This window comes from Ictalurus punctatus, chromosome 16 (genome assembly GCF_001660625.3).
Source record: "Ictalurus punctatus breed USDA103 chromosome 16, Coco_2.0, whole genome shotgun sequence".
In the NCBI taxonomy this organism is placed as follows: Eukaryota; Metazoa; Chordata; class Actinopteri; order Siluriformes; family Ictaluridae; genus Ictalurus; species Ictalurus punctatus.
The window spans coordinates 21,576,711-21,588,828 of NC_030431.2; the positions used below are offsets into that span (position 1 = coordinate 21,576,711).

The window sequence follows — 12,118 nt, forward strand, 5'->3', positions numbered from 1 at the left end:
GAACCACAGCCGCCCACCCAATTATAAACCTGTGTATACTCCCAAGGTCTTCAATACGTATCATGCACTCTTAGATTCACTCTTATCAAGCACTATTTATGGTTCATGGGTTCCCTTACCCCTGTGTCCTGTGTTTGGACCAGAGATGAGGTTCTGTGCTCTGGGAGAACACTTAAAAGTTCTCACAACAATGGTTTAAAAAGCAAAGAACCATTAACTCTCCAAAACACTCCATATTTCTAACACTGTGTAAACTTTTCAGTAGTTTGAATCATTTTCAGTGTGTATTTCTTTGCTTTTTTTGTCCTTTTTTCTTCTTCTTCCTACTTACATGTTACTTGCTGTAGTATATTGTAATTTTGATACATGTATTTTATTTTGATGTTCATTTCATTGATTTTTTTAGAAAGGTTTTATTTATTTATTTATTTATTTATTTATTTATTTATTTATTTTGTAAGCTTTAATTAGTTTGGTTAACATGTGCTGTATTTAAACGTGCCTTATAATTAAACCTTGGCTTGTAAGGATGACGTCAAGTCATCCTTAAGAAAGCAAAGTCCGAAACAGTAAAACACACACACACACACACACTCCTGAGACGCGAAACGCCCACCAGCCCTCTTTCTTTTACAGTCTCCCCCTTTTCCTTTCTGACAGTCAACAGGAAGACTGTGCCGAGCCTGCCAAAAAGACGAGAGAGAGAGAGAGAGAGAGAGAGAGAGAGAGATCCAAACTCCAGGCTGCTTGTCCCAGCTAGAACAAAAAGACAATCGGAGACCAGAGACCTGCTGCGTTTTAGAGAGAGACGAATAACATCTCCAGGAATTTGCACGCGAGAATAAGAAACCCCCCCAAAACCGATCCGATGTCTAACAAGCGTCCCAAAGCAGAAAAAACAGAAAAGGCAAAAATGGCGCAGCGACTAAGCCGCGATCTGACTTGCTCAATCTGCCTGGATTTATTCAAGCAGCCCGTGTCTCTCCCTTGCGATCACACGTTCTGCCACTCCTGCATTACTAACTACTGGAGCGGCGGAGGCGGTGGCGCAGGCACGCGCGCACCTGGACAACCTGGCACCGGTTCATCCGGCTCGTGCCCTCAGTGCCGCAAAGTTTTCCCCGGTCATAGTTACCGGCCCAACCGCATCGTGGCCAACATCGTGGAGAGTTACAGCCGGGAGATCGTGGAGGAGAGCGCGAGCGCCGCGGGCAGCACACTGAGCTTCGCACCGCGTTGCGCGCGACACCGCGAGGAGCTCAAGCTGTACTGCGAAGAGGAGCACGAGCTCGTGTGTCTCGTCTGCGCCGTATCTCAAGAGCATCGGTCTCACGCGCTGGTCTGTGTCGACGAGGCGGAGCAGAAATACAGGGTAAGTAGAAGTGTCCAAGAAGTGTCCGTATTGTGACGTCATATGTTTCCTCTAAACTGTAACACGTGCACTGTCAGTTGTTTTAAAAACTAAAACTTAATAGGCATCTGTTCAACTCCTGTGAGCACTACAGGTCCTGGTCAGGGCCGTGATGGATCCGGGAACGCCGTGCGCACGGGCGATAGCTCAGTTAGGATGGGACGCCAGTCCATCTCAAGGCACAGTGCACATACACGTTCACACCTAGGGGGGATGTAGCGTAGCCGATCTGCCTACCTGCATGTTTGTTTGTTTTTTTGTCAGTTAGAGGAAACCGGAGAACCCAGAGGAAACCCTCATGGACACAGGGAGAATGTGTGGAACTCAGACTGGGGACTCTGTGTATTAATTAATTAACTGATACTGATTCAGTTAGTACACATCTCTGTGTACTCATTCTCTTTACAAGGATTTTTTTATTAAACAGATTTGGCGAACAGGGAGCTGAAATAGGGGCTTGCTCTGTCTGCACAACACATCGTCCTGGTATTGCATCGCCGTCGGCAACCACCACTTCAGGGTTCTCGGTTCGATCCTGATCTCGGATTATAGTCCTTGCATGTCCTCCCTGTGTCCACATTGCTTTCTTTAAAGTTTTCAGGTTTCCTCCTTCTTCCGTGGATTGACAACACTAAATTGCCGCTAGGTGTGGTGAATGAGTGTGTGTGTGTGTTCATTGTGCCCTGTGATAGACTGGTGTCCCATTCAGGGTGTATTCCTGGTGTGCACACAGTGTTCCTGGGATAGGCTCAGAATTCAGCGGGATACTGACCAGGATACTGAAGATGAATGAATGATAACTGGTGGCTGTTGATTTAAACACCTGACTGTACTGAAACAAAGCTAGACGGCAGGCCAAACAAGGAAATGCTTGATTTCCTTACAGAACGACCTGCATGTTATTAATCATGTCCTTCACAGCTAAAATCGGCCTGAAATTCTAATATTTAGTCTGATCCACTGATGTATTTTTAGCCATGAATACATTACGTTGACTGATTATGTTGATTTGATGCTGATCTTGCATGACAACACAAGATGAGACTTCTCTTCAAGAATGATGAAATCATGCTTCATGACTCATGGTTTGCATAATGTGGCAAGCTTGCAGAGGATGTTACTACTGTATTAGTGTAGCGTATACTGGCTGATACCCAGCAGTATAAAACGCACATAAGTCAGTTAATGTGAGAACAAGATACTTTACCAGAAGTCAAGTAGCAGTGCAAAGCATGAGAAATTACAAAACAGTGAGTAAAACTCTAGTTTGCTAAAACGAGCATCACCAGCGATCAGGGCCTTTTCTGATTTTCACCGATGTCGCAACTCCTCCAGCCCAAGATCCCCATCAAAACAAACGTGTACCTACAGCTCCATATGTTCAGAATGCGAAAGTGAAAGACCTGCCTGAGCAAGTCCTAGCCGATGCAAGTGAGATTAGTGAGGTTCTACCTACAAAATAAATACAGTTAGGTGATAATAACTGTGTACAAACTCAGATACTATCAAGTGGATGATAGCAGCATGTTTTGTAAGGAATAATTCAGACTGAAATTAGGTCAGAGTATTGCATCACGCAATAGTGGATTGTTTTTGGGGTGTGGTTGGTAAATAGAGAATATTTGGTTAAGGGGCCCAAAGAGGGATTGTGCTTGAACTCCTTAAACGTTCAGAAACACCACTGACTGTACTTAGATACTTGTAGACAGAACACATTCAGGACTCTCAAGGACGTCTACATCTGAGTTTGCATCTGAATGTTTATAGAGTTTACAGAGCGTGGGGGTGGCTGTTGTAATCCTCCCTAGGGAAGCTAAATTTCCCTATTTTTTTTTTTTCAATCTTTCAGCTGCTCTACAGCATGATGATCCGTTCTTAAGGTCGTCTGTTCACTATTACATTCTGTCCCATTAACCCAGGCTATGTTTTCAAATTTTATAGTGACGTTTATGGTAAAAAAATATTGCTTATTTTAGGTATGACCAATAATAACATGAATGATGGAAACAGAGCTGCGAAAGCTCTTCCCATGCCTGGGATATCGGGATTATTGGGAAACAAGGCAGATGCCACAGGATTACCGACAGGTGGAAATGGGTTTACTGAGTGACTAGGGAGCAAGGTTGGGATTATCTGGCTACTAATAGTGAAGACCGGGACCACCAGAACACTCTGAGGTGAGGCTGGCACTGCACAATTACTACGCGGGTACAAGGCTGGGACTGCAGGACCAGAGGGGTATAATTCTGACGGTCCCTTATTTTTCTGCGAGGATCTCTTTTATCTTCTCCAATCCACCAAACAAGTGCTGCCATTTTGACAATTTTAAACCTCCTCAATAGCAAGTTTAAATTTAATCCCTATCTGAAATTGAAACCTGAATTTAAAGTAATGTAGCAACAAGATTATAATTAATCCAGGTTTATTGTGAAACTAAATCCAGGATTAAAGTGATGGTTTAAATGTAAGCCTGCTTATCTTTAAACAAGGTTTACAGTTTTTTGCAACAGAATTATTAGATAAACCTTGATTTAATCTAGATTTAAGATTAATCCTTATTGGTGCAACCCTCCCTCTGAGACTTGTAGATGAAATCGGGTCCAGGGGATTTCTGGGAAGCATTGACTGTAGGACCACGTGTGTGTATGGCTGAGATCACGTGACCACTACAAGGCAAGGATGGGACTACACAACCACTGTTAAGTAAATCTACAGTAGAAGGAACATTTAACCTGAAACCCTTGATAAGTCATGTGTTCCAGAAACATAAAATTTAAATATAATACTTTTTTTTCTGTTACATGGGACTCAAGTTACACACTGATTTCCTTGGCAGCACAAGTTCAGTTCTCTGAGTCGGATCATTGGGCATCACATGTAGTGTTTGTAGGTATACACAAGACTCCCATAAGCGGTGAAGTCTTCTCGATCATACACAGCTGAAGATGAATGAATAGATCACGCCCTGTCATGGGTTTTAGTGCCTGTAGCACTGGTACTGGAAGAGCAGATAGTGCCAGAGGTGGTAAGAAGTATTCTTTTTTTGTTTCTGCTATTTTAATCATCACTGCTAGAATCCATTGCTGGTGTCAGGAGATATTCTTACAAGTTGTGACAGACGAATGCGTACACTTATCCAAAACAGTCAGGCTAGATTGAGAATAAAAGACAACTGAAACCAGACTTGGGCAACCAGAACACAGAACTAAGGACAAGGTCAAATTGCTTATCCCTTTAGGGGAATCCACCGTACAAGGCTCTTTGTAGAAGCCTACAACAGAGTACTTCCCTGTTAGAAAGGGTTCCAAACTATAACCGTTTTAGGAAGCTAAGAACACTTAACTAGAACCTAATAAAGAACACTTTACTGAGAGTGTAGAAATCTCTGAGGTATAACTAGGAAAGAACAAAAAAACAACAACGAAGAGACTAGAAACTCAGAGAAAAAAAAACATCTCTCGCATCAGATGTTGTTACATATACCCATTACCCATTGCATTGTGGTTCCCATGGCAACAAGTGCCATGTGTTGTTTTGGATTCTGTTCTAGTCCTGTCCCCGTACTGTTTTGCCATTGGTTCGTTATCTGATTGTGTCCACCTGTTTTGTGTTAGTTCTTGATTACTTTCCCTATTTATATCATGTTATGTCTGAGTATCTTTGCAAAGTCTTATCAAGCTTTATGTCTATAAAATCAAGCCTAAGCTTTCTTCGTTTCTAGTCCGTGTTTCTCATGTTGGTAACACATGAAAGTTTGGGAAGCTTGCTAAAAAAAACAGAAGGGTATAGGGGCTATGTTTAGACTACCTAGGCTGACAAGCATCAGATTTTACCATGAACTTGGAAATTCTAGAATATAAACAGTAAGTGAAATTTCCGGCCATATGGAGATTTTGTTTTATCGTTCTTTTTGTGTTTCATCAGAAGTCACTGAGCAGCTCAGTCACGGCACTTCAGGCGGAGCTGAACACGGCACTGGAGTGTGAGAGAGAGACTGAGGATGAGGTGAGGAAACTGAAGGTAAGGGGAAAAAGGATTCAGGAATGAAAGAATTTCTCAGAACTCTCACCACTGACCAAATGAATCTGAAAAATATGCCACGAGTTGAATTTGTACCTTTTTTTCTTATTTTCGGTGTTAGAATTCTATTGTTAATCACTCATTTAAATGAAAACTTTGAGCGTTATCGTGTTGCAGGAACACACTGCAGACCTCAAGCAGCGTATCGAGGCTCAGTTTAGTGACCTCCACCAGTTCTTGTATCAGGAGGAGAAAATGCTGCAGGTCAAGCTGAAGACAGAGGAGCGTCGGGAGCTGATCCGGCTGGACGAGCACAAAGCACTGCTGTGTGTGGAGATATCACGATTGCGGCGTGCTCTCTCAGAGATTGAGGAAAAACTAAGAGAGCATGATCCATACACACTGCTGCGGGTCAGTCTGCATGGCAAACAATCGTTATGTGATGTTAGTCACTGTGATGAATAATGACAACTACAATTCTTTTTCAGTGCTTGAAGTAAACATGAACCCTAGCGTTCCTGACAAACAGAGTTAATTATTACTGTCACTTAATGATACTAACTGGTTTAGATTTATAGATAGTTGACAGATTAAAGGAAAAACCAACATAAAGTGTGTTAGTAAGGTGTTGGACCACCCCAAGGAACCAGAACTGCTTTGTCATAGAATCTACGAGTCTTTGGGGATGTACTGGAGAAAAGGACACCATTCTTCCAAAAGATATTTCCAGCGTTGATGTTTTAATGGTGGTGATGGAGAGTGCTGTCTAACACGTCGCTCCAGAATCTCCAAAAGTGTTCAGTTGGGTTGAGATCTTGGTGAGTGTGAAGGCCATATCATATGATTTACATCATTTTCATACTCATCAAACCATTCAGTAAGGCCTAATTACTGAAAAAGACCACGGCCATGAGAAAAGACCACGCCCATGAGAATAGAACGGCTTCATCATAGGATAAAGGTGATCAAGGTGATCAGTCCTTCAAAGCGATAGGTATCATCCCAAATCATGGCAGCTACCAGTTTTGTTTCCTTTAATTTGTCACACATTTGTATATTGGTTAAGAGGGTTAAATATAATTTCACAAAAAAATTTCAATGAAAATATCGTCTTATCCAGCTCTGAATCTGACCCGTATGGCTTCCCATACTCTGTATAGTGTTCTGACCCTTTTTGATTGACCAACTTTCCTTATTTGTTCATTGTTTCCTGTTCATATTAACCTCTCATGCTTGTAACTGCATCCCTATTGGTCATTGTAGTTAATGAATAATATGCTGTGAGTTAAATAACTGAATAATAAAGTAGGATTTTAATGGGCATTAATGCTTCAAGATGAATAACTGAATAATGAGTATGGACTTTAGACTGTTAACTCATGCACCCATGATTCCACCTGTTTCTCATTACTCACAAACCTTTCCTTTTTCTTTTATAGTTCTTGCCAAGCCCTGTGTATTTATGCAGTAATTTAAAAACGTTGGTTTTCCTGAGGCTAGGTCATTGGTTTTTCCCTAGTGTTCTTTAATTCCTGGTTTGTTAGTATAGACCGCCCTTTGCTTGTGTTCACGTCTCCCCCTGAGCCCAGCCTCAGACTGTGAACTTGGTAAACGCCCAAGTAGAGCTCCTGCATTTGGGCCACATTGCTGTCATGAGTCATCCATGTTAAAAAAAAAACAAAAAACTTCTTTGTAGTGCACTCAGACATTTGGAACTGAATGCATGCTTTAGAGACCCGAGGGACAGAAGGGGAAGAGACGCTTTGTAAAGAAAAAGCAGGAGTTAATTAAGTGATGTCATTGTCTGTCCTGATGGAAGAGATAAAACTTTGTAGCTGAGTGCAGCACGACACGGGGATTTCCAGAGAGGGACAAAGTGTAGGGGTGGAGAGTTGGAGTGGGCTGATCTCATGTGGAAAGACTTTAACCTGTGCCAAACTAATCAGTGCTTTATTTCCTTTTTCCTTACAGAACATAAAGACTCTCCTTCAAAGGTGAGATGAAAGTCCAGGGACGGATTTAATATTTGCATTGTTTCATTTGTTGTGGATTTTCCCAAATCCCATTCCTATATTAATTAAATTACATTTTAAATGATATTCCAAGTACACGCTTGGGAAAAGGGTTAACCCTTAAGAGTTCTTCAGGAATTGGACTGCCAGATTTAAGGTTCTGCGTACAACTCTGGGTTACCTCCCAGAAAGCGTTCCAGGTACAACCTCTTTAGGAAGCTAAAGACCCTTTCACACAGAGCACGGCATGATAAAGTGAAGCGAATCGCAGATGGACCGTGCTTTCACACCGAACACGAAACGATTGACCGCCTTCAGCTAATTCACGCCGCACGATAGGTGATGCTGACCGAGAATGCATTTTACGCCTGCACACTAGGTGGCGCAACCCACTATTCAGCTGATCTGCTTATCATCTTTGACCAGTGAGGAGAAGACTCACTGAAATGTTGGCGCATAGCACCACAACACAAACTGTTAAGAAGTACAGGAACTAACGTTTCTTATTTTATGTGAATTCTACCCAGAAAGGGAGGCAGAAAGTTTTTTTGTGTGTTTTTTGAACTACACCATCACGCTGTTTTAGTATGAATGAAATAATGTGAAATATAATGCAATAACACAGTAGTGGGATGAAACCCATTTTATTTGTACAAGATAAATTAACAAATAATAAATGCATAAAAGTTTTTAAAATCTAGAGGTATAATATATATATATATGAACAATAAGATTAAAGGGGATTACAATTCTACACTATTTAAAAAAAATTTTTTTTTCTTTTGACGATCAAAAAGTTCTCTGTTCTCAGACACTAACAATAACGAGAACTCAACATCCATTCTCTTCTCTCTTAGGGAATACTTTTCTTCTGTGTTTACGCTGATTTTCAAAACAACTTTCTGTACTATAGCGCCACCAACCTCGCCCTTTTGTGCAACAGAAGCAGCTTCAGCCATGTGATCTAAAGCTGAAATCTAATTGGACGGCCTGTTTCAAAGAGGGGCGATGGGGGAAAAAATCTACACATTGGTCGATAAAAAATCTCGCTTTGTCGCGCCACGATTGGTCGCACCCGGTGTGAATAGCTCCATATAGATCTATTGTTTCGGTTCAAGAGCGTCATCGCGTTGTACATTCATGTCGCTTAATCGGGCTCAGTGTGAAAAGTCCTTAAGCACCCTTAACTGACCGAGCCTTTTTTTTCTAAGAGTGTACTTAACGTACTACTTCAATTATGTTACACTTACATTGAGTCTGCACGAATTCATTTTAATTCCTCTTCGTGTTGTATGTTTTTTTTTATTTTTTTACAACAAATCTTTACCTAATTGCTATTGTGCACCATAAAATATGGATAAAATATGGCATAGCCGCAACTCTGCCCAGAGGAGGCCTTCCAACAAAAGTCAATGACATGGTAAGGAGGGCATTAGTTAGAGAAGCAACCAATAGGCTAAGGATAGATTTGAAGGCGCTGGAGAGATCCACAGCTCAGATGGGGTAAGATGTTCACGGGGAAGCCATAGCCAGGACACTCCACAAAGCCGTGCTTTACGGAAGCCATATGAATTACCATTCGGAGTTGGTCAAATGTTAGGTTGGAGACTCGGCATACAAAATGTTCTGTGGTCTGATGGAAACCAAACTGAGCTTTTTGGCCTTGGCTCAAAGTGCTATAAGTGGGGGAAACCAATCCCCAAAGTAAAGCATGGTGGTGGTAGCATCATGTTACCCTTGGCTTCTTGGTTGTGTCTCTGACTAAAACTCTCTTTACCCACTACAAACCACTGTATCCATGTGTCCATCGAACAATCTGTTTGGTTTTCTACCTGTCCATCTTGGTATCTTGTCTGTATTTTCTGTTCTTCTATCTATACCTATCTGCTTCACTGTATCTGTCGTTTACATGATTTTACTATCTACTCTGTCTCAGGCAGCCACTGAAGTTTGAGAAACCGTCTCTGACACCGCCACAGCTGTGTGAAGGTCGATTTGCTGGGCCGCTTCAGTACCGAGTCTGGAAATCTCTCATAGGCAGCCTCTATCCAGGTTTTCCTCTAATGTCCTCATACCATTGTTCTGTCCCGTTGTACCAGCCTGCCGAGTTAGCTAGCAAGATGTTAGCTAATGTGTGCTTAACTATTTTGGCTATGTGATAAGAGCAATGATTTCGATTGGCTGATCAAATTTTATGTTAGACATTAATATCTAGCGCTTAGCGTATGTGTAAATGTCCATTTGTCCTCAAAAGCAGTTCCACTTGGAATATTTTCTCAATGGGAAGGTTTTTAGTAAGGTTCTAAATGGAACATTTTAGGGATAAACTGAAAAACTTTATATATATATATATATATATATATATATATATATCTTAATTTTGTGCAGTACCTTCAGCCATCACCTTCAACTCAAGCACAGCGAACCCATGGCTGAGCGTGACCCCATCACTCACCTGCGTGCGCTACCAGACCTTCAACAGCTCTGCACGGGACAACCCACAGCGCTTCGACGCCGCTCTGTCCCTGCTCGGCAGTCAAGGATTCACCCATGGATGCCACTACTGGGAAATTGAGGTGTCCAGCAGCGCTGTGTGGACAGTGGGCGTGGCACGAGAATCTGTTGCCAGGAAAGGTGTGATCAAAGCTCTGCCAGCCAACGGCTTCTGGACCGTCTCGCTCTCCTATGGTGTGCAGTACATGGCGGGGACGTGGCCTCCCACTGTCCTGTCCTTGGATGAGCAGTTGGAGCGCATCGGTGTGTACCTGGACTATAAGAGAGGCCTTGTGTCGTTCTACAACGCTGAGAGCATGACGCACCTCTACACGTTCCGCGACACCTTTAACGAGACGCTCTATCCTTACTTCAACCTCGGCTTTCTGGATAAAGTGCACGAGAATGAGCCACTTAAAGTGTTCATGCCCAAAATATGAGCCTGAATTTGGGTGCTAATACTAAAATGAGTGCAGTGTAGGGACTACACAAAACCTTGAATGCACAACCAAGGGATGGTTTATTGAATCAGTGCATTCTTCTCAATTATATTACTGATATATTATATGATATTATTCAGGAATCTGGACTGGATGGAAACTAAATGTAAGGGAAAAACCTTTGTTGTGAGAGTAGAGCATAGAGGATTGATCCAAGAATTTTACTAATGACAGTAATTTGGGTTTGTTGCTTTACTGTCATAACTAATTTCCGTATTATTTAGAAAGTTCAACTCAAAGTCAAAGGAAATGACGTCGTCTCTAAAATGGTGGTGCTCTTAGACTTTTAGACCTCGTAGTAGACCAGGCTGGACCTGGTGTAGATATGAATCTTCAGTAAGACTGCTGATTCTTGGTTAGTTTCTGTGTTTTTTTTTTACACTCAGTATCTTTGGAGGAGGAATCTGAATTATACACTATGTGGCCAAAAGTTTGTGGACACCTGACCACCAGACCCATATCTGCTGCTATGACAGTCTCCGCTCTTCTGTGAAGGCTTTCCACTAGATTTTGGAGTGTGTGGCTCTGGGGATTTTTGATCATTCAACCACAAGAGCATTAATGAGGTCAGGCAATGATGTTGGGTGAGGAGACCTGGCGTGCAGTCAGCGTTCCAGTTCATCCCAAAGGACTTCAGTGGGGTTGAGGTCACGGCTCAGTGCAGGACACTCGAGTTATTCCATTCCAACCTTGGCAAACCATGTCTTCATGGAGCTTGCTTTGTTCACTGGGGCATTGTCATGCTGGAACAGGTTCGAGTCTCTTAGTTCCAGTGAAGGGAAACGAATGCTACAGCACACAAATATATTGTATACAGTTGTGTGGTTCCAACTTTGTGGCAACAGTTTGGGGAAGAACAACATACAGAAGTGATAGTCAGGTGTCCACATACATTTGGCCACATAGTGTACGTACTAGAGTGTGTGTGAATTCAGTTGCGGTGCCTTAAATAATTTATCGGAACAATATTGGAACCTCTTTTTCTGATTGACTCTTTAAAAAGGGCTTTAAATGTTGTGTATTCATGATATCATCTAGACCTCTATAGCATATCATGTTATAAATGTAATATACATATACACATTATAATATCAGGGTATACTGGTATGCTAATCAATCTAATGGAAATGTAGTGCAGTATTATTGTATTTTGTGTTGTAAATATCCGATTTTTTAAAATGATAAACCAGTGGATCTGTTCAACAGCGGTTTTGGAGTCTGGAGAGTTTTTATATGTTAAAAAAAAAACCCTGAAAGGTTATATATGAGGAGAAATACACTAAAGTGCTGAGATCTCTTGTAATAATCTTACATCACCATCAAGTGCTATGAAAGCATCACAGTGTTTAATGATATCATTTAAAGAGATTAATAAAAAAAAAAAAAAAATGTACCAGCAAATCTTAACAAGCATCATTGTGTCATTTCTAATGTTTGTGCAATACATATGGAGTGGAAGAATATAATAAATAGGTTAATCTAAGAGGGAGAGAAGATTTAATTGTTTGCTCATACCAAGAGTATTTAATGAGAAGAGCACATGTGCAGTACCACCACTAGGGGGCGGAAACAGTCCGATTGTAATAGACTTTCCTTATAATAGGCATGGTTTCTAGTCTTGCAGGAGGCAGACAGATGTTGGACCACCATGAGTTGCCAGAACAGCTTCAATGCTCCTTATC

General features: G+C 41.6%; 1 protein-coding gene across 2 annotated transcripts; it reads left to right on the top strand.

Annotated features, from left to right (window-relative positions):
• The first annotated feature begins 631 nt into the window (after positions 1–631).
• On the top strand, positions 632–11,846 carry trim69 (tripartite motif containing 69). Of its 2 annotated transcripts, none has more exons than XM_047160853.2 (6): positions 632–1,372; positions 5,336–5,416; positions 5,609–5,842; positions 7,403–7,425; positions 9,380–9,495; positions 9,832–11,846. In XM_047160853.2, exons 1-6 carry the CDS (start codon positions 869–871, stop codon positions 10,374–10,376), a joined length of 1,503 nt encoding a protein of 500 aa, XP_047016809.2. In that variant the 5' UTR covers positions 632–868; the 3' UTR covers positions 10,377–11,846. The 2 variants fall into 2 exon arrangements, with proteins under 2 accessions (XP_047016809.2, XP_017344369.2); XM_017488880.3 differs by having other exon boundaries at positions 638–1,372; positions 5,336–5,431.
• Positions 11,847–12,118: the final 272 nt, after the last annotated feature.

Coding starts and splice junctions, on each gene's coding strand:
- trim69 (XM_017488880.3), top strand. CDS start 869: ATGTCTAACAAGCGTCCCAAAGCAGAAAAAACAGAAAAGGCAAAAATG. Junction 1,373..5,335: donor AGGCGGAGCAGAAATACAGG/GTAAGTAGAAGT, acceptor GTGTTTCATCAG/AAGTCACTGAGCAGCTCAGT. Junction 7,426..9,379: donor ATAAAGACTCTCCTTCAAAG/GTGAGATGAAAG, acceptor ACTCTGTCTCAG/GCAGCCACTGAAGTTTGAGA.